General features: G+C 46.7%; 1 protein-coding gene across 1 annotated transcript in view; it reads left to right on the plus strand.

Annotated features, from left to right (window-relative positions):
* The window catches only part of LOC106581013 (unconventional myosin-VIIa), a 75,397-nt gene extending 53,838 nt beyond the window's left edge, over window positions 1-21,559 (plus strand). The window contains exons 15-49 of the mRNA XM_045703715.1: window positions 27-133; window positions 3,073-3,210; window positions 3,324-3,482; window positions 4,637-4,729; window positions 5,797-5,891; window positions 6,053-6,137; window positions 6,296-6,514; window positions 6,680-6,763; window positions 7,449-7,682; window positions 7,942-8,145; window positions 8,485-8,661; window positions 9,675-9,764; window positions 9,990-10,117; window positions 10,238-10,364; window positions 10,489-10,608; window positions 10,866-11,039; window positions 11,182-11,409; window positions 11,744-11,911; window positions 12,254-12,371; window positions 12,744-12,870; window positions 13,239-13,408; window positions 13,489-13,679; window positions 13,967-14,094; window positions 14,331-14,488; window positions 14,723-14,876; window positions 14,960-15,115; window positions 16,103-16,208; window positions 16,411-16,524; window positions 16,819-16,906; window positions 17,406-17,512; window positions 19,964-20,149; window positions 20,382-20,498; window positions 20,675-20,758; window positions 20,914-21,033; window positions 21,138-21,559. Coding sequence (XP_045559671.1) covers window positions 27-133; window positions 3,073-3,210; window positions 3,324-3,482; window positions 4,637-4,729; window positions 5,797-5,891; window positions 6,053-6,137; window positions 6,296-6,514; window positions 6,680-6,763; window positions 7,449-7,682; window positions 7,942-8,145; window positions 8,485-8,661; window positions 9,675-9,764; window positions 9,990-10,117; window positions 10,238-10,364; window positions 10,489-10,608; window positions 10,866-11,039; window positions 11,182-11,409; window positions 11,744-11,911; window positions 12,254-12,371; window positions 12,744-12,870; window positions 13,239-13,408; window positions 13,489-13,679; window positions 13,967-14,094; window positions 14,331-14,488; window positions 14,723-14,876; window positions 14,960-15,115; window positions 16,103-16,208; window positions 16,411-16,524; window positions 16,819-16,906; window positions 17,406-17,512; window positions 19,964-20,149; window positions 20,382-20,498; window positions 20,675-20,758; window positions 20,914-21,033; window positions 21,138-21,230 — 4,847 coding nt within the window. The 3' untranslated portion in view covers window positions 21,231-21,559. The remainder of the gene's footprint in view (window positions 1-26; window positions 134-3,072; window positions 3,211-3,323; window positions 3,483-4,636; window positions 4,730-5,796; window positions 5,892-6,052; window positions 6,138-6,295; window positions 6,515-6,679; window positions 6,764-7,448; window positions 7,683-7,941; window positions 8,146-8,484; window positions 8,662-9,674; window positions 9,765-9,989; window positions 10,118-10,237; window positions 10,365-10,488; window positions 10,609-10,865; window positions 11,040-11,181; window positions 11,410-11,743; window positions 11,912-12,253; window positions 12,372-12,743; window positions 12,871-13,238; window positions 13,409-13,488; window positions 13,680-13,966; window positions 14,095-14,330; window positions 14,489-14,722; window positions 14,877-14,959; window positions 15,116-16,102; window positions 16,209-16,410; window positions 16,525-16,818; window positions 16,907-17,405; window positions 17,513-19,963; window positions 20,150-20,381; window positions 20,499-20,674; window positions 20,759-20,913; window positions 21,034-21,137) is intronic.
* Window positions 21,560-24,843: the final 3,284 nt, after the last annotated feature.

The following is a 24,843-nucleotide window of genomic DNA, read 5'->3' on the forward strand; positions in this document are numbered from 1 at the left end:
ATAACCAATAGCCTTATCAATAATAGGTTTCTTGGAGAAGAACAGAGACACCCTGCACGGTGACATCATTCAGCTGGTTCACTCCTCCAGGAACAAGTTCATCAAGCAGATCTTCCAGGCCGATGTTGCCATGGTAATGCAACCTCCGTCACCCAAGCAACCCTTCGCCCTAGCAACCACACAGACACGCAGATACAAACACACACACAGACACACAGATACAAACACACACACAGACACGCAGATACAAACACACACACAGACACGCAGATACAAACACACACACAGACACGCAGATACAAACACACACACAGACACGCAGATACAAACACACACACAGACACGCAGATACAAACACACACACAGACACGCAGATACAAACACACACACAGACACGCAGATACAAACACACACACAGACATGCAGATACAAACACACACACAGACACGCAGATACAAACACACACACAGACACGCAGATACAAACACACACACAGACACGCAGATACAAACACACACACAGACACGCAGATACAAACACACACACAGACACGCAGATACAAACACACACACAGACACGCAGATACAAACACACAAAGACACACAGATACAAACACACACACAGACATGCAGATACAAACATGACCTACCCCTCCTCGCTACACCTTGATGACATCACAGATCACTCACTACCTGTTGGCTAGTTTCTCTGAGTGGTCATCACGAAGTGTTCCAGACAGACGGCTGTCTGTTCTGGTTATCTTATAAACTGTGTCCCAAACGGCACCCTATTAGAAGTAATGTACTAAATAGGGAATATGGTGCCATTTGGGACGTAGTTGTCTCAATGGTTGTTTTCTCTGCATGACATGCTGCTTGCTGCTTGCACTCTTCTCCTCCCTCTGTCGCTTCACTGATGTGTGGCAAGATGCTAACATTACATTGTCTCTCCTGTCTTTCCTCTGTCCGTCTGTTTGTATCTGTGTGTGTGTTTGTATCTGCGTGTCTGTGTGTGTGTTTGTATCTGTGTGTCTGTGTGTGTTTGTATCTGCGTGTCTGTGTGTGTGTTTGTATCTGCGTGTCTGTGTGTGTGTTTGTATCTGTGTGTCTGTGTGTGTTTGTATCTGCGTGTCTGTGTGTGTGTTTGTATCTGTGTGTCTGTGTGTGTTTGTATCTGCGTGTCTGTGTGTGTGTTTGTATCTGCGTGTCTGTGTGTGTGTTTGTATCTGTGTGTCTGTGTGTGTTTGTATCTGCGTGTCTGTGTGTGTGTTTGTATCTGTGTGTGTGTTTGTATCTGCGTGTCTGTGTGTGTGTTTGTATCTGCGTGTCTGTGTGTGTTTGTATCTGCGTGTCTGTGTGTGTGTTTGTATCTGTGTGTGTGTTTGTATCTGTGTGTGTGTTTGTATCTGCGTGTCTGTGTGTGTTTGTATCTGCGTGTCTGTGTGTGTGTTTGTATCTGTGTGTGTGTTTGTATCTGCGTGTCTGTGTGTGTTTGTATCTGCGTGTCTGTGTGTGTGTTTGTATCTGTGTGTGTGTTTGTATCTGCGTGTCTGTGTGTGTTTGTATCTGCGTGTCTGTGTGTGTGTTTGTATCTGTGTGTGTGTTTGTATCTGCGTGTCTGTGTGTGTGTTTGTATCTGTGTGTGTGTTTGTGTCTGCGTGTCTGTGTGTGTTTGTATCTGCGTGTCTGTGTGTGTGTTTGTATCTGTGTGTGTGTTTGTATCTGCGTGTCTGTGTGTGTTTGTATCTGCGTGTCTGTGTGTGTGTTTGTATCTGTGTGTGTGTTTGTATCTGCGTGTCTGTGTGTGTGTTTGTATCTGTGTGTCTGTGTGTGTGTTTGTATCTGCGTGTCTGTGTGTGTCTGTATCTGCGTGTCTGTGTGTGTCTGTATCTGCGTGTCTGTGTGTCTGTGTGTGTGTTTGTATCTGTGTGTTTGTGTGTGTCTGTGTATCTGCGTGTCTGTGTGTGTTTGTATCTGCATGTCTGTGTGTGTGTGTCTGTGTATCTGCGTGTCTGTGTGTGTGTTTGTGTCTGCGTGTCTGTGTGTGTGTTTGTATCTGCGTGTCTGTGTGTGTGTTTGTATCTGCGTGTCTGTGTGTGTGTTTGTGTCTGCGTGTCTGTGTGTGTGTTTGTATCTGCGTGTCTGTGTGTGTGTTTGTGTCTGCGTGTCTGTGTGTGTGTTTGTATCTGCGTGTCTCTGTGTGTGTTTGTATCTGTGTGTCTGTGTGTGTGTTTGTATCTGTGTGTCTGTGTGTCACACGTGTGTGCATGCACAGGTATGTATGTCTGCCTTAGTTTCTGGTTGGCTACTTGCTGGGTGATAATATGGGCCAACCTGACAGTCCTCTGAAGGTAAAAGAAGAAAAGAGGAGAGTTAATATCCATCCCCTCCTCCCTCCCTCCCTCCATCTGCCAGCTGTGTAATCAGACATATCGTCCCACCTCTCTCTCTCTCTCTCTCTCTCTCTCTCTCTCTCTCTCTCTCTCTCTCTCTCTCTCTCTCTCTCTCTCTCTCTCTCTCGCTCTCTGTCTGTCCTTAAACTTGGTGGCGATGTTTTGGTGACATCCTTTCCTGTCTACCTCCTGGTTCTCTCTCACCTCTGTAAAGATGTTGCTTTCCCGTCTAATTCAGGTTGTTCTGAGGGGAAAAGGGGGGTGCAACTCAATATTAGGAAGGTGTCCTTAATGTTTGTACACTCAGTGTATTTAGACATTGAGTTTTGAAGAACAATAGCTTTGATATAACTGTTGTTGGCATTACTACAGTTCTAACCTTGACATATTTTTTCTTTTACAATGAGACGTGTAGAACATTTTAAACACTGTCAAAATATATCTGTCACAATATGAGCTACATTTAGCCAGGTTTCCTGTATGGGAATAAAAGGGAACTTAACAGAGCAGAAGAGAGAGTGGAAAAAGGAGAGTGAGAGAGAGAGGAAAAGGGATAGAATCCATTGTTACTAACCCATGTTGGTGTGTGTGTGTGTGTGTGTGTGTGTGTGTGTGTGTGTGTGTGTGTGTGTGTGTGTGTGTGTGTGTGTGTGTGTGTGTGTGTGCGTGTGTGGTTGTAGGGGGCGGAGACCAGGAAGCGCTCTCCCACTCTGAGCAGTCAGTTCAAGCGTTCTCTGGAACTGCTGATGAGGACTCTGAGTGTGTGTCAGCCCTTCTTTGTACGCTGCATTAAACCCAATGAGTACAAGAAACCCATGGTGAGTATGTGTGTGTCTGCGTGTGTGTGTGTGTGTGTGTGTGTGTGTGTGTGTGTGTGTGTGTATGTAGAAATGTAATTGTTGTGTGTATATCTGTCTGTCATCTCTCCCAGCTGTTTGACAGGGAGCTGTGTGTTCGTCAGCTGAGGTATTCAGGCATGATGGAGACCATTCGTATCCGCAGAGCTGGTTATCCAATCAGATACACCTTTGTTGAGTTTGTGGACCGCTACAGAGTCCTCATGCCAGGAGTCAAACCTGCATACAAACAGGTACGTGACCGTTAGAGTTCACATCTGCCAGCTGTTTGACAGGGAGCTGTGTGTTCGTCAATACTAAAAGCCTTCAATGGGGTGCTCATCTGGGTAAAGTCATGTAGTCCAAATAAGTCTTTGCCAAAGCTTGCCTTGTCAGTGACCGTTGTTAATGGTTGCCTGTCCACTGATGTTACCTGTCCACTGATGTTACCCGTCCACTGATGTTACCTGTCCACTGATGTTACCCGTCCACTGATGTTACCCGTCCACTGATGTTACCCGTCCACTGATGTTACCCGTCCACTGATGTTACCCGTCCACTGATGTTACCCGTCCACTGATGTTACCCGTCCACTGATGTTACCCGTCCACTGATGTTACCCGTCCACTGATGTTACCCGTCCACTGATGTTACCCGTCCACTGATGTTACCCGTCCACTGATGTTACCCGTCCACTGATGTTACCCGTCCACTGATGCTACCCGTCCACTGATGTTACCCGTCCACTGATGTTACCCGTCCACTGATGTTACCCGTCCACTGATGTTACCCGTCTACTGATGTTACCCGTCTACTGATGTTACCCGTCCACTGATGTTACCCGTCTACTGATGTTACCCGTCCACTGATGTTACCCGTCCACTGATGCTACCCGTCCACTGATGTTACCCGTCCACTGATGTTACCCGTCCACTGATGTTACCCGTCCACTGATGTTACCCGTCCACTGATGTTACCCGTCCACTGATGTTACCCGTCCACTGATGTTACCCGTCCACTGATGTTACCCGTCCACTGATGTTACCCGTCCACTGATGTTACCCGTCCACTGATGTTACCCGTCCACTGATGTTACCCGTCCACTGATGTTACCCGTCCACTGATGTTACCCGTCCACTGATGTTACCCGTCTACTGATGTTACCCGTCCACTGATGTTACCCGCCCACTGATGTTACCCGCCCACTGATGTTACCCGCCCACTGATGTTACCCGTCCACTGATGTTACCCGTCCACTGATGTTACCCGTCCACTGATGTTACCCGTCCACTGATGTTACCCGTCCACTGATGTTACCCGTCCACTGATGTTACCCGTCCACTGATGTTACCCGTCCACTGATGTTACCTGTCTACTGATGTTACCTGTCCACTCTGTGTGTGTGTAGGAGGACCTGAGGGGAACTTGTCAGCGTATAGCGGAAGCTGTCCTTGGGAGAGATGATGATTGGCAGATGGGAAAGACCAAGATCTTCCTCAAGGTAACTAACACCTGGACTAACACCTGGAGTCCCAAATAGCACCATATTAGGGTGCCTGGTCTCTGTGTGGGTAGCAGGTAGCCTAGCGGATAAGAGCGTTGGACCAGTAACCGAAAGGTCGCTGGTTCAACTCCCCGAGCCGACTAGGTGAAAAATCTGTCGAGGTGCTAGGCACTTCACTCTAATTGCCCCTGTAAGTCGCTCTAGTTAAGGGTGTCTGCTAAATTACTTTTTTTTTTAAGAAAACACTTAAATGGAGAAAAGTAGTGCACTATCTAGGGAAAAGGGTGACATTTGGCAGAAGTTCTGCATTTGTGATAGGGGTTTTATCTGAAATATACACGTTGTCTACAATCCCCTGTCTTAGTAAGAGGGAAGACATTTGCTGTGCAGTGGAACTCAACCCTCAGTTGTGCCTCTGTTCACGAGGACAGCACTAGGGGTGGGGTCAGTGGTGGGCTGGTTATCACGGTGATGGTCATCATAGCTGAGGTAGTTATCAGAGCGACCAGCTGGTCAGACAGGAAGTAAAACAGGAAGTAAAATCTGTGAGGTGAAGCCAGGGCAGCGAGGGCAGCGCCCACACTTCCCCTACAGGAAACAAACAGCTCAGAGGAGGAGAGGAAATGGACAGATTAGAGGAAGAGAGGGATGTCATGAGCATAAATCGGAAGGCCTTTAGAATGTCTGTTTGGAATCTATTGATGATCACTTCTGGTTTGTGTGTCTGTGTGTGTGGCTGTGTGTGTGTGTGTGTCTGTGTGTGTGTCTTTGTGTGTGGCTGTGTGTGTGGCTGTGTGTCTGTCTGTGTGGCTGTGTGGCTGTGTGTCTGTGTGTCTGTGTGTGTGGCTGTGTGGCTGTGTGTGTGGCTGTGTGTCTGTGTGTGTGGCTGTGTGTCTGTGTGTGTGGCTATGTGTCTGTGTGTGTGGCTGTGTGTCTGTGTGTATGGCTGTGTGTGTGGCTGTGTGTCTGTGTGTGTGGCTGTGTGTGTGTGGCTGTGTGTCTGTGTGTGTGGCTGTGTGTCTGTGTGTGTGGCTGTGTGTCTGCACGTGTGTGTGTTTGTGTAGGACCACCATGACATGCTGTTGGAGATCGAGAGAGACAAGGCCATCACGGACAAGGTCATCCTTATCCAGAAGGTTGTACGAGGCTTCAAGGACAGGTGAGGCCGTAGTCATAGCAACCCGGTGTGACTGTTAGCATAGCAACCAGGTGAGACTGTAATCACAACAACCAGTTTAGACTGTTGGCAAAGCAACCAGCTGAGACTGTAGTCATTGCAACCAGCTTTGAGTTAACAATCGCATCACTTGGTCTCAACAGGTCCAACTTCCTGAAGATGAGAAAGTCAGCCATGATGATCCAGAAGACGTGGCGAGGATATCACTGTCGCAAGAACTATGGAGCTGTGAGTTTTAAAAACTTGATCACTTCTTATTGACATGAGCTGAACTGTTCCTTGTATCATTAATCAAATGACAATCTCTTACTTTAATTTCTCCTCCATGTCCTCTCCTCCTCCTCCCCCTCCTCTCCTCCTCTCCTCCCCTCCCCTCCACCTCCTAGATGCGGGCAGGGTTTGCCAGACTTCAGGCGTTGTACCGCTCCAGGCGGCTGTACGTAACGTACCACGTGGCCAGACAGAGAGTGACGGGTCTGCAGGCCAGGTGTAGAGGCTGTCTGGTCCGAAGGGCCTTCAGACACCGCCTCTGGGCCGTCATCACCATCCAGGCTCACACACGGGGCATGATCGCACGACGCCTCTACAAGAGACTGAAGGGAGAGGTGAGAAAGAGACAGACACACGCAGTGCAGACTGAAAGAAAGCCTCAGTCCCTTTCACTCTCTCATCCTAACCTTTTCTCTCTCTTTCACGCTATTTTTCTCATTCTCTCTCTACCTCTCTCTCTCTCTCCCTCTGTTTCCTCCCTCTCTCTCTCTCTCTCTCAGTATCGGAGGAGGTTGGAAGCAGAGAAGCTGCGTCTGGCTGAGGAGGAGAAACTGAGGAACCAGATGAGCGCTAAGAAGGCCAAGGTCTGGAACACACACACACACACACACACACACACACACACACACACACACACACACACACACACACACACACACACACACACACAAACACATATGGGCGTCATGCACGCCAAAAATATGAGGGGGCACAAAATAGGTGAGGATGGCTGGGGGTGGTCCGGAGGGGGGCTAGGCCCTGCAATCTAGAGCTATAATCATTATTCTTAATTCTATGTAAAAGATATGTCAATTTTTCTGCATATTTAAGCATACCTCTTGAGCTGTCTGCATCCTCCTGACTGGTGGTTCTGAATTTAAAGAAACTAAATATGCTTCTCTGCATCTCTGCTAAAATCTGACTCAAATATTGAAAGGAATGTGAGTCTAATTCAGTACATTTAGTTATTGCTGGCTTTTCTGAAGTCTACCAACCTTGCCAGCAGGCATGCCAGCTAAGATAGTTAGACAAGCTAGCTACTCTAACTTGGTAGCCTGAAATGGTTTCATGGCAGCTAGTTATGAGGTTAGCAGATTGGGAACCTATCTGGACTAGCTAAAGCCAACTTCAAAAAACTGCTAGGTGGCTAGTACTATTACAGAGAAACAACAATTGTTTTTAGGACACATCTGAGTGGCCACTTGCCCCTGAGGCCCCTATGGGCATGCCTCTGCACACACGCACCTATTAACACCCTGTCTTCTGTAGGTTGAAGCAGAGCGTAACCACCAGGAGAGACTGGCCCAGCTAGCGAAGGAGGATGCGGAGAGAGAGAAGAGAGAAAGGGAGGAGGTGCGGAGGAAGAAGGAGATGGTGGAGCAGATGGAGAAAGCCAGACATGAGCCGGTGAACGACTCTGACATGGTGGATAAGATGTTTGGCTTCCTGGGGACAACAAACTCCTTCCCTGGCCAGGAGGGGGCGCCACCAGCTGGGTTCGAGGTGAGAAGGTTGCCACCTAGTGGACACACAGACACACTGCTACAGTTAACACCTTAATCTGCTCTGGGCTATGTTCAAATCTTTCGCTAAGTGTCTTTTTTGTGTGTGTGTGTGTGTGTGTGTGTGTGTGTGTGTGTGTGTGTGTGTGTGTGTGTGTGTGTGTGTGTGTGTGTGTGTGTGTGTGTGTGTGTGTGTGTGTGTGTGTGTGTGTGTGTGTGTGTGCGTGTGTGCGTGCGTGCGTGTGTGCGTCTGTGTGTAGGACTTGGAACGTGCCCAGAAGGAGCTTGAGGAGGAGGATTTAGATGATGTTCTTCCTCTCCCTGAGGATGAGGAGGATGACCTGTCGGAGTATAAATTTGCCAAGTTCGCTGCCACCTATTTCCAGGGCACCACAACACACACCTACGTCCGACGGCCACTTAAACAACCGCTGCTGTTCCATGAAGACGAGGGTGACCAGCTGGTAGGTCACATGACCTTTCAACTCTGACCCCTGACACCTAACCCCTGACCTCTAACCCCAGTAGACCATGGGTGTATGTCAGACTGTTGTTTAAGGCAGCCTCCTTCTACCCAACTGTACTTTTCTAATCACAGCATGAACACTGTTTAGGGTTGCAAAATTCCAGTAATTTTCCCCTACTTTCTCCAGTTGTCCAGAAATGCAGATTGGAAGATTCCTGGAATCAGGAGGGAATAAGCAGGAAACTTCTTCCAACCACGATTGATAGAACACCAGGGAAATTTGGTTAAAGTACCGGAATGGTTGCAACCCTAACACTGTTGGTTGCTCTTCCCCCAGGCGGCGTTGGCGGTATGGATCACGGTGCTGAGGTTCATGGGAGATCTCCCAGAGCCCAAGTACCACACGGCCATCACTGACGGCTCGGAGAAGATCCCTGTGATGACCAAGATCTACGAGACACTGGGCAAGAAAACCTACAAGAGAGAACTACAGGCCCTGCAGGGGGAGGGAGAGGTGAGAGGGGGGAGGGAGGGAGGGGAGAGAGAGAACTACAGGCCCTGCAGGGGGAGGGAGAGGTGAGAGGAGGGAGGGAGGGAGGGAGGGGAGAGAGAGAACTACAGGCCCTGCAGGGGGAGGGAGAGGTGAGAGGAGGGAGGAGGGAGGGGAGAGAGAGAACTACATGCCCTGCAGGGGGAGGGAGAGGTGAGAGGAGGGAGGAGGGAGGGGAGAGAGAGAACTACAGGCCCTGCAGGGGGAGGGAGAGGTGAGAGGAGGGAGGAGGGAGGGGAGAGAGAGAACTACAGGCCCTGCAGGGGGAGGGAGAGGTGAGAGGAGGGAGGAGGGAGGGGGAGAGAGAGAACTACAGGCCCTGCAGGGGGAGGGAGAGGTGAGAGGAGGGAGGAGGGAGGGGAGAGAGAGAACTACAGGCCCTGCAGGGGGAGGGAGAGGTGAGAGGAGGGAGGAGGGAGGGGAGAGAGAGAACTACAGGCCCTGCAGGGGGAGGGAGAGGTGAGAGGAGGGAGGAGGGAGGGAGAGAGAGAGACTACAGGCCCTGCAGGGGAGGGAGAGGTGAGAGGAGGGAGAGTACAGGCCCTGCAGGGGAGGAGGAGGAGGGGAGAGAGAGAACTACAGGCCCTGCAGGGGGAGGGAGAGGTGAGAGGAGGGAGGAGGGAGGGGAGAGAGAGAACTACAGGCCCTGCAGGGGGAGGGAGAGGTGAGAGGAGGGAGGGAGGGGAGAGAGAGAACTACAGTGATATGTCGTTGTCTCACCTAGCTATCTTAAGATGAATGAATAAGAACTGAATATGAGCTTCTGCTAAATGACTAAAATGTAAAATGAGGGAAGAGGAGGGAGTAATTGATAATAACCCTTAGCTATAATCTAATTCGGTTAGATTCTACCTTAGTTAAATATTCATGGTCTGATACCCAGTGTTGCTCTGAGTAGTACAATACAGTAGTGCTTCCTAGAAGACGTTTCCTAGCTGATTCATAAACTGTGTCCTGCTGTAATCCCTCCCCTACAGACCCCCCATTCAGACAGCAACAAGAAGAACAGTGTCCGACACAAACTAGTGTCCCTCACCCTGAAGAAGAAGTCCAAGATCACTGAGGAAGTAAGAGAGGAGTTGGAGTTGAGGAGTATAACTGTGGAGGAGGTGTTGGAGTTGAAAGCATCCTAGAAGTGGTGAAATGGCCCTATTTACTAAATTACTTTTGACCAGAGCCCTATGCTCCATGATAAAAAGTAGTGCACTGTATAGGGATAGGGTGCCATTTGGGACACAGGCAGTATGTAGATCGGATAGAATGTCCAGTGTTGATGATGAGTTTTCTGTTAGGTGACCAAGCGCCTGAATGACGGAGAGATTAGTCTCCATGGCAACAGCATGTTAGAGGACCGGCCCACGTCTAACCTGGAGAAACTCCACTTCATCATCGGCAACGGAATACTACGACCTGCCCTGAGGTAGACACACACACATACGAGCACACCCACACACGCACACACACACACACACACACACACACACACACACACACACACACACACACACTCTCTGACCTGTGCTGTGTGTGTACTCTGTAGGGATGAGATCTACTGCCAGATCTGTAAGCAGCTGAACCAGAACCCGTCTAAGAGCAGCCACGCCCGCGGCTGGATCCTCATCTCTCTGTGTGTCGGCTGCTTCGCTCCCTCTGAGAAGTTCGTCAAGGTCAGTCAGAATACACATACTACTGTAGACTCCCTATTCCCTATTTATATAGTACTTAAACTCTATACTTTCTCTATAATTACATCCCTTCCTCTATAACTGCATTACATCCTGTCTCCTCCAGTACCTGCGTAACTACATCCATGGCGGTCCTCCTGGCTACGCCCCCTACTGCGAGGAGAGACTCAGACGCACGTTTGTTAACGGCACCAGAACACAACCCCCGTCCTGGCTGGAGCTACAGGTAAACACACTCCTACACACACGCACGCACACACACACACACACACACACACACACAAAGAAATATCCCTACCTCTCTCCTCTCCCCCCTCTCTCCCCCACCCCCTCTCCCCTCCTCCACCTTCCCTCTCTCTCCTCCTCCACCTTCCCTCTCTCTCCTCCCCACCTTCCCTCTCTCTCCTCCTCCACCTTCCCTCTCTCTCCTCCTCCACCTTCCCTCTCTCTCCCTCCCTCTCCATTGTCTTTTTTCTCTCCCAGGCCACTAAGTCTAAGAAGCCCATCATGTTGCCAGTAACCTTTATGGATGGGACCACTAAGACGTTGTTGACAGACTCAGCTACTACGGCCATGGAGCTGTGTAACGCCCTGGCAGACAAGATCAGCCTCAGAGACCGCTTTGGATTCTCTCTCTATATCGCCCTGTTCGACAAGGTAACACACACACACACACACACACGCACACGCACACGCACACACACACGCACACACACGTACACAGGCAGGCATGCATGCACACGCATACACACCATGCATGTGCAGTATTCCAGTGTGAGCTGTGTGTGTGTACCACTAGGTCTCCTCCCTAGGCAGTGGAAAGGACCATGTGATGGATGCGGTGTCCCAGTGTGAGCAGTATGCCAAGGAGCAGGGTGCCCAGGAGAGAAACGCCCCCTGGAGACTGTTCTACAGGAAGGAGATATTCACGCCCTGGCACAACCCTGCAGACGATGCTGTGGCCACCAACCTCATCTACCAACAGACTGTACGGGGGGTAAAGTTTGGAGAGTACCGCTGTGATAGGGTGAGTTTTACAATTATGTTGACTATTCTCTCTCTCTCTCTCTCTCTCTCTCTCTCTCTCTCTCTCTCTCTCTCTATGTTTACATTGTCAAAGCAAGTGGAATAGACCATAAACAAAAAGGAAAACATAAATAAACAAGGAAAACATATCTTTCTCTCTTTTTGTCTATACAAGGAGTTAGCTAGTCAGCAGTACTATGTGAACTAAGGATCTCAGATCCTGACCCTAACCTCTGTCTCTCTCTCCAGGGTGACCAAGCAGAGTTAGCCAGTCAGCAGTACTATGTGAACTAAGGATCTCAGATCCTGACCCTAACCTCTGTCTCTCTCTCCAGGATGACCTAGCAGAGTTAGCCAGTCAGCAGTATTATGTGGACTACGGTTCTGAGATCCTGACAGAGCGTCTGCTGAGCCTGATCCCATCCTACATCCCCGACCGAGAGGTCAGCTCCTCCCGGAGCGTGGAGAAATGGGCCCACGTCATCATGGCTGCCCATAAAAAGGTGCTCCTGACTGTGGAACGATTTTCCAGGCTCCCTGCTAGGGACTCTGGATGTCACAGGTTTTGATGTTTGATCTAGTAAACTACCAAACCTTTTAGAAGAAGGTTTTACTTTCAATTATTTTGACCGTAATATGTGATTGTTTTAACTCGTTTTTAAATACACCCATTATAAGTCACAAAAGATGTGTCCCAAATCGCACCATATTTCCTACATAGGGCACTACTTTTGACATGAGCCCTATGGACCCTGGTCAAAGGTAGTGCACTATATAGGGAATAGGAGGCCATTTGGGACACAACCTAACTGTTTGTCCCCCCCCCCATCTCCTCTCCACACAAGAGCATCTACACCCAGCAGAGGTTTGACCCCCAGAAGGTGAAGGAGGAAGTGGTGGACTTCGCTCGCTACAAATGGCCGCTCCTCTTCTCACGCTTCTATGAGGCCTTCAAGTTCTCAGGTACGTTACTCTACCTGCTGTAACGTACCTGCTGTACCAACTACCTTCATTAATACCTGTCAGTCAGTCTGTTTGGTGCTGTACCTCATCATATCTCTTGCGGAGGTTGTTCCTGGAAACTACTGTAGGTATACATGTGATCTAGGCTTAGTCCTCATTTCCTCACTCCTTCCAAAGTGTGCATTGCACTCTACCCGTCATAGATTTACAAGCATTGGATTGGTGTACTCGTTCGCTGTAGGGAGTTTCCACCACTGCTAAGTCCATGACAGGGAGTTTGAAAGTGTGCACTTTGGTAGAAGGACAGAGAATCGGGACACAGGCCTAGTGACGGGTCCATACTCTGATCCCGCCCCTCTCGCCACCATACAGGTCCAAGTCTTCCTAAGAATGATGTCATTGTGGCGGTGAACTGGACGGGGGTCTACTTTGTAGACGAACAGGAACAGGTGCTGCTAGAACTCTCTTTCCCAGAGATCACTGCAGTCTCCAGCAGCAGGTGATTTGGAGTCCATCCTAACACTGTTGCCCTCTCAACCATAAACATATCAATTACTCTGTTTCTTTTCTTCTATCCTCTTTTCTCCTAAACTCATCATTTCAAGAAGCTTACTATGTAGCCTGTAACCATTAATAATAATACATTTCATTTGTATAGTTATTTAGCCACCCTCCTTACTTAGGCTAGCCACCCTGTGTTGCTGTTTTGTTGGTGGACACCTCAACCCCCCACATTTAGCTGACCTGTTAGGGAATAAATAGCTAGCGACTGTATTCCTTTCTCTCTCTCCCTTCTTCTGAGACTGCTAGCTAGCTCTGTGCATGAGCACGTCTTCGAGCATTTTGTCTTGTTCTGTGTGTTGATAGAGGTGGAAAGCTGCAGGGGCAGAGCTTTACGTTGGCGACCATAAAGGGCGATGAGTTTACGTTCACGTCGACCAACTCTGAGGACATCAGAGACCTTGTGGTAACGTTCCTAGAGGGCCTGAGGAACCGGTCCAAGTACGTGGTGGCTCTGCAGGACAACACCAACTCTGGTGAGTAGAGTACACACACAAACACACACACACACACACCCCCACACACATCCACACAAACTGTACCTTTTCCCTTCTAGGTGGGGAGGAGTCTACGTTCCTGTCGTTTCAAAAGGGAGACCTGATTCTATTGGACCAAGAGACAGGTCAGCAGGTCATGACCTCAGGCTGGGCCCATGGGGTCAATGAACGGACCAATCAAAAAGGAGATTTCCCTGCTGACGCCGTCTACGTCCTGCCCACTGTTACCAGACCTCAGGCTGACGTAGTGGTGAGACACACACACACACACACACACACACACACACACACACACACACACACACACACACACACACACACACACACACACACACACACACACACACACACACACACACACACACACACACACACACACACACACACACACACACACACACACACACACGTACACAGCCTACACTCTAATGGCTCTATCTGCGTGATTCTCAATCGTCATCCCCCTTCTTTCTCTCTGTCTCTCTCTCTCTCTCTCTCTCTCTCTCTCTCTCTCTCTCTCTCTTTCTCTCTCTCTAGGCATTGGTTACCATGACACCAGACCAGAGGCAGGAGACGGTGCGTTCGTCTCAGCTGGTTCTGCCGGAGACTGGAGAGGAGAGGGTTAAACCTTACACACTGGAAGAGTTCAGCTACGACCACTTCAGGTAGACACACACAGACACACGGACAAACACACACACATACGCATGCATTCAGGCACACACACACACACACACATACACACAAACACACAAACACACACACAATACAAGTTGCAGTATTTGTAACTGTGTGGGTGTTTTGTCTAAAGAAAATGTTACCTGTCTCTACACCTCTCCCCCCTTCTTTTTCCTCCCCCTTCTCTCTCTCCCTCTCTCTCTCTCCCTCTCTCTCTCTACAGACCTCCTCCCAAACACACTCTGAGCAGGGTGATGATAACTAAGAACAGAGGGAAGGCCTCAATGTGGAGCTGCACCAGAGAGCCTATCAAACAGCCCCTACTTAAGAAGGTCCTCAGCCATGAGGACCTGTCACAGGACGCCTGTATGGTCTTCATAGATATCCTCTACTGGCTAACACACAACGTCTGTAGTGTGCGTGTGCTTCTGCGTGTGTTTGTTTCAGATTCATGATCTTGTGATGAGGTAAACCTGCCTGCAACTTAAAATCCTCCTCGGCCAGAGATGGAATTTCCTTTTGGCCTAATGGTTAAAACGTTGGTTTCCCAGGAGACGGGGGTTCAGATTCCACCTGTGTCGTTTGTGTAATATGTAAACTCCTTGACCGTGCCACCTATGATGAAGTATATGGGGGACTACCCGTCTAAGCGAACACGTTCGGTTAACGAGCTGACGGACCAGATCTTTGAAGGAGCCCTGAAGGCTGAACCTCTAAAAGATGAGATTTTCTGTCAGATCCTCAAACAACTCACGGACAACCATGTCAAGTAAGAACACACACACACACACACACATCCTAAACTTCTCTCAGATACCTCTGTTACATTGTGTCGTAACCGTGTGTGTGTAGGTACAGTGAGGAGAAGGGCTGGGAGTTGCTGTGGCTGTGTACAGGGCAGTTCCCTCCTAGCAACATGCTGCTGCCTCATGTCCAGCGTTTCCTTCAGTCCAGGAAACACCACCCTCTGGCTCAGGACTGTATGACACGACTACAGAAGGCCCTACGGTAACACACACTCACACACATACGTGGGCACAAACCCACGTGCACATACACGCACAAACACACACATTCACACACACTCACCCGTCTCGTACATCAACAGATACACTCTGTTAATGATACGCTCCTCTTCTTCTTGTTAATTTGTTGATGTTGTTGTTATTATTGTTGATGTTATTATTGTTGATGTTGTTGTTATTATTGTTAGTGTTGTTGTTATTATTATTGTTGGTGTTGTTGTTATTACTGTTGGTGTTGTTGTTATTATTGTTGATGTTGTTGTTATTATTGTTGATGTTGTTGTTATTATTGTTAGTGTTGTTGTTATTATTATTGTTGGTGTTGTTGTTATTACTGTTGGTGTTGTTGTTATTACTGTTGGTGTTGTTGTTATTACTGTTGGTGTTGTTATTATTATTGTTGGTGTTGTTGTTATTACTGTTGGTGTTGTTGTTATTACTGTTGGTGTTGTTGTTATTACTGTTGATGTTGTTGTTATTATTGTTAGTGTTGTTGTTATTATTATTGTTGGTGTTGTTGTTATTATTGTTGATGTTGTTGTTATTACTGTTGGTGTTGTTGTTATTACTGTTGGTGTTGTTGTTATTATTGTTGGTGTTGTTGTTATTACTGTTGGTGTTGTTGTTATTACTGTTGGTGCTGTTGTTATTACTGTTGGTGTTGTTGTTATTATTGTTGATGTTGTTATTATTATTGTTGGTGTTGTTGTTATTATTGTTGATGTTGTTGTTATTATTGTTGGTGTTGTTGTTATTACTGTTGGTGTTGTTGTTATTATTGTTGGTGTTGTTGTTATTATTGTTGGTGTTGTTGTTATTACTGTTGGTGTTGTTGTTATTACTGTTGGTGTTGTTGTTATTACTGTTGGTGTTGTTGTTATTATTGTTGGTGTTGTTGTTATTACTGTTGGTGTTGTTGTTATTATTGTTGGTGCTGTTGTTATTACTGTTGGTGTTGTTGTGGCAACAGGAATGGCTCGAGGAAGTACCCTCCCCACCTAGTGGAGGTAGAGGCCATCCAACATAAGACCACCCAGATCTTCCACAAGGTCTATTTCCCTGACGATACTGATGAGGTACACTCACACACACACGCACACACTGACACACACAGACTATCTTTCTGGCTTTATTTCTGTTTGTGATTTACAGGCGTATACTGTGATGTGATTGGCTGCTGTTCGTGAATGACAGGTGTTTACTGTGCTGTGATTGGCTGGTGCATGTGACCGACCGGTGTTTACTGTGCTGTGATTGGCTGGTGTGTGTAATTGACAGGCATTTGAGGTGGAGTCCAGCACCAAGGCTAAAGACTTCTGTCTGGCGATCTCTGCTCGCCTGCTGCTCAAATCACCCGAAGGATTCAGCCTGTTCGTGAAGATCTCAGACAAGGTGATAGACACACACGCACACACACACACATGCACACTAATGGCTTGCTCGTCATTGCAGCAGATTTAGCAGGCGATAGCCGACTGGCTGATCACCTGGATGATCATAAATAACTACTCATTATTATTTGTAGATCAATCAGTCAATCTGAATTTACCCACAATATATCACAGAGTTGATGCTCTTCAACATACCCCAACTCTTCTTTGTGTGTGTGGTGTGTGTGTGTGTGTGTGGTGTGTGTATGTGTGTGTGTGTGTGAGGTGTGTGTATGTGTGTGTGTGTGTGTTGTAGGTGATCAGTGTACCAGAGGGAGATTTCTTCTTTGACTTTGTCAGACACCTCACAGACTGGATCAAGAAGGCCCGGCCCTCTAAAGATGGTCTGTCATAAAAACTATGATTTAGCGTGAACTATCCCTTTAATATGTACTATCTGTTTAATATGAACTATCCCTTTAATATGTACCATCTGTTAAATATGAACTATCCCTTAAATACAAACTATCCCTTTAACGGGAACTATCCCTTTAATATGAACTATACCTTTAATACAAACTATCCCTTTAACGTGAACTATCCCTTTAATATGTACTATCTCTTTAATATGAACTATCCCTTTAACATGAACTATCCCTTTAACACGAACTATCCCTTTAACGTGAACTATCCCTTTCATATGTACTATCTGTTTAATATGAACTATCCCTTCAATAAGTACTATCCCTTTAACATGAACTATCCCTTTAATATGTACTATCTGTTTAATATGAACTATGCCTTTAATAAGTACTATCCCTTTAACATGAACTATCCCTTTAATATGTACTATCTGTTTAACGTGAACTATCCATTTAATGACTTTATCATGTGTGTGTGTAGGTATCGTACCATCTCTGACCTACCAGGTGTTCTTCATGAAGAAGCTGTGGACCAACACTGTTCCTGGTAAAGACTCCTTCGCTGACTCCATCTTCCACTACTACCAGGTGTGTGTGTGTGTGTGTGTGTGTGTGTGTGTGTGTGTGTGTGTGTGTGTGTGTGTGTGTGTGTGTGTGTGTGTGTGTGTGTGTGTGTGTGTGTGTGTGTGTGTGTGTGTGTGTGTGTGTGTGTGTGTGTGTGTGTGTGTGTGGTGTATATATACACTGCTCAAAAAAATAAAGGGAACACTTAAACAACACAATGTAACTCCAAGTCAATCACACTTCTGTGAAATCAAACTGTCCACTTAGGAAGCAACACTGATTGACAATAAATTTCACATGCTGTTGTGCAAATGGAATAGACAACAGGTGGAAATTATAGGCAATTAGCAAGACACCCCCAATAAAGGAGTGGTTCTGCAGGTGGGGACCATAGACCACTTCTCAGTTCCTATGCTTCCTGGCTGATGTTTTGGTCACTTTTGAATGCTGGCGGTGCTTTCACTCTAGTGGTAGCATGAGACGGAGTCTACAACCCACACAAGTGGCTCAGGTAGTGCAGCTCATCCAGGATGGCACATCAATGCGAGCTGTGGCAAGAAGGTTTGCTGTATCTGTCAGCGTAGTGTCCAGAGCATGGAGGCGCTACCAGGAGACAGGCCAGTACATCAGGAGACGTGGAGGAGGCCGCAGGAGGGCAACAACCCAGCAGCAGGACCGCTACCTCCGCCTTTGTGCAAGGAGGAGCAGGAGGAGCACTGCCAGAGCCCTGCAAAATGACCTCCAGCAGGCCACAAATGTGCATGTGTCTGCTCAAATGGTCAGAAACAGACTCCATGAGGGTGGTATGAGGGCCCGACATCCACAGGTGGGGGTTGTGCTTACAGCCCAACACCGTGCAGGACGTTTGGCATTTGCCAGAGAACACCAAGATTGGCAAATTCGCCACTGGCGCCCTGTGCTCTTCACAGATGAAAGCAGGTTTACACTGAGCACGTGACAGACGTGACAGAGTCTGGAGACACCGTGGAGGACGTTCTGCTGCCTGCAACATCCTCCAGCATGACCGGTTTGGCGGTGGGTCAGTTATGGTGTGGGGTGGCATTTCTTTGGGGGGCCGCACAGCCCTCCATGTGCTCGCCAGAGGTAGCCTGACTGCCATTAGGTACCGAGATGAGATCCTCAGACCCCTTGTGAGACCATATGCTGGTGCGGTTGGCCCTGGGTTCCTCCTAATGCAAGACAATGCTAGACCTCATGTGGCTGGAGTGTGTCAGCAGTTCCTGCAAGAGGAAAGCATTGATGCTATGGACTGGCCCGCCCGTTCCCCAGACCTGAATCCAATTGAGCACATCTGGGACATCATGTCTCGCTCCATCCACCAACGCCACGTTGCACCACAGACTGTCCAGGAGTTGGCGGATGCTTTAGTCCAGGTCTGGGAGGAGATCCCTCAGGAGACCATCCGCCACCTCATCAGGAGCATGCCCAGGCGTTGTAGGGAGGTCATACAGGCACGTGGAGGCCACACACACTACTTAGCCTCATTTTGACTTGTTTTAAGGACATTACAACAACGTTGGATCAGCCTGTAGTGTGGTTTTCCACTTTAATTTTGAGTGTGACTCCAAATCCAGACCTCCATGGGTTGATAAATTGGATTTCCATTGATTATTTTTGTGTGATTTTGTTGTCAGCACATTCAACTATGTAAAGAAAAAAGTATTTAATAACATTATTTCTTTCATTCAGATATAGGATGTGTTGTTTAAGTGTTCCCTTTATTTTTTTGAGCAGTATATATATATATATATATAACAGAATTGGTTCCACTTGTCCTAAGTAAACTTCCCAGGTTCAAACCCTGACAATGTTCACATACTAAGGCTGGGATTCAATCAAATGTGCGTTGTTTACTGTTATGGCTTGAGCCGACACCTACAGCGTTTACCATCAATGTGATCTCAAGGAATATCGGCACATTGTCTGTAGTGCAATGTACTTGTTTACAACGTGGCTCTGACTGAATCCAGGTCTATAGTTTTTTTTTGTTTTTACCAGGTTAGTCTCATTGAGATAAAATCAATGTTTCAAGAGAGACCTGGTCCAACCAAGACAGCAGCAGGGGGGAACAATGTTTGAGACAAGTATCAGACGTACTGTAACAACTTACAGACATAGACACGCCATAACAAAAGTAAAAAAAATTGACGTAGACACATACATTTCAATTACAGAAACATAAAATCGTCATAGATAAAAAAAATCTATTATACGTACCACCGCATCAAGTCCTAATGACAATCACATTCCTCAGTAACATGTGAGTCAACAAAAGTTTTAAACTCCTCCAAGGAAACAAGATTCTGGGGTCTCAAGCTGGTCTGGAGAGAATTCCAAGACCACGGAGCTGATTAGCTAAAACACTTTTTGACATGATCTGTTCTGATTTTAGGAACCCGTTAAAACTAAGTAGGAGTGAGACCGTAACTGGTCATTTTTGCCCTTTTTTGCTAGGAACTGCCTAAGTATCTCCGTGGTTACCATAAGTGTAGTCGTGACGAGGTGTTCCAGCTGGGAGCGTTAATCTACAGGGTGAAGTACGAAGACGACAAGTCACACTTCCCCTCAATACCCAAGATCCTCCGGGAGCTGGTGCCGCAGGACCTGATTCGCCAGCTCTCCCCAGATGACTGGAAACGGGTGAGACAAGACTTCTCCTAACTCTCCTGGGCTCTAATTGGCTGCCCTGGCTCTATTCATAATGGCAGTCTTCCTCATGATTGACTACTGCGTTCAGAGTATCTGTATCTGTGACCTAATCAGCTGTTTATTGGGTTTTTTTGTCTCTGGTTTTTGGTGTGTGGCTGTGTGTGTGTTTGTAACTTTGCATACATGCGTGCATACATGCGTGCATATCTGTGTGTGTTTGTAGTCTGTAGTGGCGTATTTCAATAAGCAGGCTGGTAAGTCCAGGGAGGAGGCCAAACTCCACTTCCTGAAAATCATCTTCAAATGGGCCACGTTCGGATCCGCCTTCTTCGAAGTCAAGGTAACCATGCCGCTCAGTGATGTCATTCTCAATCTTACCTTGGGGTAATGATACTGTCTGTCTCTCTGGTCTGTCTGTCTGTCTGGGATGTCTGACTGTCGGTCGGTCTGTCTGTTTGTCTGTTGGTCTATTCAATATTGTGTAGCTCCTCTCAGTGTGATATTCTCTCTGTTCAGCAAACCACAGAGCCCAACTTCCCAGAGATCCTCCTGATTGCTATCAACAAGCATGGAGTCAGCCTCATAGACCCAAAGACCAAGGTGTGTATGTGTGTGTAGTTAGGTCCTTTGTTAATTCCAAAGGGGGAATGTCCTGTGTGTGTGTTACATGACCTCTCATCTCTTTCTCTAGCTGTATGTGTGTGAACATGTGTTACTTGGTATTTCACTGATGCGTGTGTGTATGTCTACAACAGGACATCCTGACCACCCACCCATTCACTAAGATCTCCAACTGGAGCAGTGGTAACACCTACTTCCACATCACCATTGGCAACCTGGTCAGGGGCAGCAAGCTGCTGTGTGAGACCTCACTGGTGAGACACAAACACACACACATGCCCTCACGTACGCACATGCACATATACACACGCACTCACACACGCACTTGATGAAAATACTCAGATGTGTGTGTTTTCAGGGCTATAAGATGGATGACCTCCTCACTTCCTACATCAGCCAGATGTTGACCACCATGAGTAAACAGAGAACTGGGCGGGGCCACAGCAAGTGAACTTCCTATTGGCAGGAAGCTGCAGAGCTTATTAGAATACTGCGACCTGTTGGCCAGCCCTGCAGCTGGGGGCGGAGCTTCTCTAACCAGGTGTGGAGGATGAGCCGCAGCCCATCCTCTAGCACTGCCTCCAGCTATGTCCATAGCAACGACCTTAGCGACGCCTCTAGCAACAACCCTAGCAACGATCCTGATGACGAGCCTTCCAGTGAGGATGACTACCTCTAAGCCCCGCCCCTTTATCTTCCCAGAGACACTGCACACGCACGCACGCACACACACACACACACACACACACACACACACACACACACACACACACACACACACACACACACAGTTAAATGAGTGTTTTTGGAACATTGCGTTCAAACTGAAGAGTTAGCAGTTCGTTAACAAGGAGACGCTTGTTAGTAACCAATCATTGGATGGACAGACTGAATGGAGAGCCATGTGATTGGGTACTTTAGCTAGACAATTAAGTAGTTTCTGAAAAGAAGAATTAAGTTAACTTACTGAGTAAAATAACCATAAAAAGCTTTAATACCCTGTCATAAACAGACCTGGAAGAAAAGAGGTTTGCTTGCTCTTACCGTAGCTGAATAGATTTTCACTGAACTGTCAATACAGTTATATTTTTAGTTTTTTTTAAAGCCTTAACTGTTGTTGTTTTTTATTTAATGTGGCTTTTAAGCCAGTTGCCTCTGTTTCTGAAGCAGCATGGTAGTCTATGTGACAGACCGCTGCAGTTCTGGTCAGTCTGTTGTTTTTTATATTATTCTTGTGTTTGTTTTGTGTCTCTTATCACCAGAGTTAAAGCAAATTTATACAGAGCCTACGCAAGTATACAAATTGGCAGTTCTGCGTACTTGAATAGCAGAAATATGCAAACAGGCAGCCTCGCAAGATGTTATTGTGTTGCCTACTTGCGTATGGTTTAATTAGGTTTTAGCTCAGAGGTCTGTCTGTCTGCTGTAAGCCTCGGGTGGACTGCCTGCCCTGGAGTTTTAACATAGAGCATTAGTGTTTGACCAGAAAGGATCATTATCTGTAGTTGTTTTTGCAGATCTATGTACTGTAGCTCTATGAGATGTGTTTAACTCAACAATGGCCTTTGTCATACTCATTAGAACTAGGGTTGCAAAGTTCCCTACAATCCTTAGTTGAACCAGGTCTAGAACTGACTCAGCTGGAAAACACCTGATCCATGATGAGTTCTGTATGAAGAGTTCTATACCCTACGTCCCAATGATACCCATTATAGTGCCCAGGTCAAAAGTAACGCACTATATAGGGAGAAATTTGGGACGCAAACTACAGTGGCTTGCGAAAGTATTCACCCCCTTGGCATTTTTACTATTTTGTTGCCTTACAACCTGGAATTAAAATTGATTTTTGAGGGGTTTGTATCATTTGACTTATACAACATGCTTACCACTTTGAAGATGCAAAATATTTTTTGTGAAACAAACAAGAAACAAGACAAAAAAACTGAAAACTTGAGCGTGCATAACTATTCACCCCCCCAAAAGTCAATACTTTGTAGAGCCTCCTTTTGCAGCAATGACAGCTGCAAGTCTCTTGGGGTATGTCTCTATAATCTTGGCACATCTAGCCACTGGGAGTTTGCCCATTTTTCAAGGCAAAACTGCTCCAGCTCCTTCAAGTTGGATGGGTGCCGCTGGTGTACAACAATCTTAAAGTCATACCACAGATTCTCAACTGGATTGAGGTCTGGGCTTGACTAGGCCATTCTAAGACATTTAAATGTTTCCCCTTAAACCACCAAGTGTTGCTTTAGCAGTATGGTTAGGGTCATTGTCCTGTTGGACGGTGAACCTCCATCCCAGTCTCAAATCTCTGGAAGACTGAAACAGGTTTCCCTCAACAATTTCCCTGTATTTAGCACCATCCATTATTCCTTCAATTCTGACCAGTTTCCCAGTCCCTGCCGATGAAAAACATCTCCACAGCATGATGCTGCCACCACCATACTTCACTGTGGGGATGGTGTTCTTGGGATGATGAGAGGTGTCGGGTTTGCGCCTGACATAGCATTTTCCTTGATGGCCAAAAAGCTACATTTTAGTATCATCTGACCATCTGACCTTCTTTCATATATTTAGGGAGTCTCCCACATGTTTGCTTATTTTTTTTTTGGGACACTCTTCCTTAAAGGCCAACTTTGTGGAGTGTACGGCTTAAAGTGGTCCTATGGACAGATACTCCAATCTCCGCTGTGGAGCTTTGCAGCTCCTTCAGGGTTATCTTTGGTCTCTTTGTTGCCTCTCAGATTAATGCCCTCCTTGCCTGGTCCGTGAGTTTTGGTGGGCAGCCCTCTCTTGGCAGGTTTGTTGTGGTGTCATATTCTTTCCATTTTTTAATAATGGATTTAATGATGCTCCATGGGATGTTCAAAGTTTCTGATATTTTTTTATAATCCAACCCTGATCTGTACTTCTCCACAACTTTGTCCCTGACCTGTTTGGAGAGCTCCTTGGTCTTCATAGTGCTGCTTGCTTGGTGGTGCCCCTTGCTTAGTGGTGTTGCAGACTCTGGGGCTTTTCAGAACAGGTGTATATATACTGAGCTCATGTTACACTTAGATTGCATACAGGTGGACTTTATTTATTTAACTAATTATGTGACTTCTGAACGTAATTGGTTGCACCAGATCTTATTTAGGAGCTTCATAGCAAAGGGGGTGAACACATATGCATGCACCACTTTTCTTTTTTTTGTTGAAATTTTTGAAACAAGTTATTTAATTTCACTTCACCAATTTGGACTATTTTGTGTTTGTCTATTACATGAAATCCCAATAAAAAGCCTTTTTAAATTACAGGTTATAATGCAACAAAATAGGAAAAACGCCAAGGGGGTGAATACTTTTGCAAAGCACTGTATGTTAGTTGTGTGTTGTTCAGGCAGGATGCTGATGTTACTGTCTGTTTCTCCTGTTCTGCACAGAGGAGCAGAACCTCCCTCCAGCCCTAACTAACCTGTCTGTCTGCTGTTGAATTTTTTTGTTTAAGATTTTTGGTACTTATTTTATATTTACATTGTGTAAAGTATCTGTCCATTTAGTGAAACTATGGTTTGTATGAGGAGTGAATCTATAGTCCTGAGGGGATACAGTTACACTAGCAACACAGAGTTCTGGGTGAATTTCCACTATAAAGCTCAACGTGTGGTTTACAACAAATGGCACCCTATTCCCTATATAGTGCACTACTTTTAACTAGAGCCCTATGGTTCCTGGTAAAAAATAAGGCTCTGGGCAAAAGAAATGTACTATTTAGGGAATAGGGTGCCATTTAGGATGCAAAGTGTTCCCGGTCTGTCTGGGTAATATTACTACAGCATTACTACAGCAGCTGTGTAGCTCTACTGTTTGGACAGAAGACATGATGACAGTAGAGCTACCGTCAGATATGGCGTTAGTATAGTTTTCCTTGCCCCGCCTCTCCTCTGCACCCCCCAATAAGGGCCAGGATCAAATCAGAAACCGGGCTTGACATTTAAAGGGAATTTCCAACTGAGCAGACATCTGCAGTAGTTACCTTAAAATACAATCTCTGTGAATGAGGTAACATTGCCTTTAAAAACCGCA

Source organism: Salmo salar, chromosome ssa20 (genome assembly GCF_905237065.1).
Source record: "Salmo salar chromosome ssa20, Ssal_v3.1, whole genome shotgun sequence".
NCBI lineage: Eukaryota > Metazoa > Chordata > Actinopteri > Salmoniformes > Salmonidae > Salmo > Salmo salar.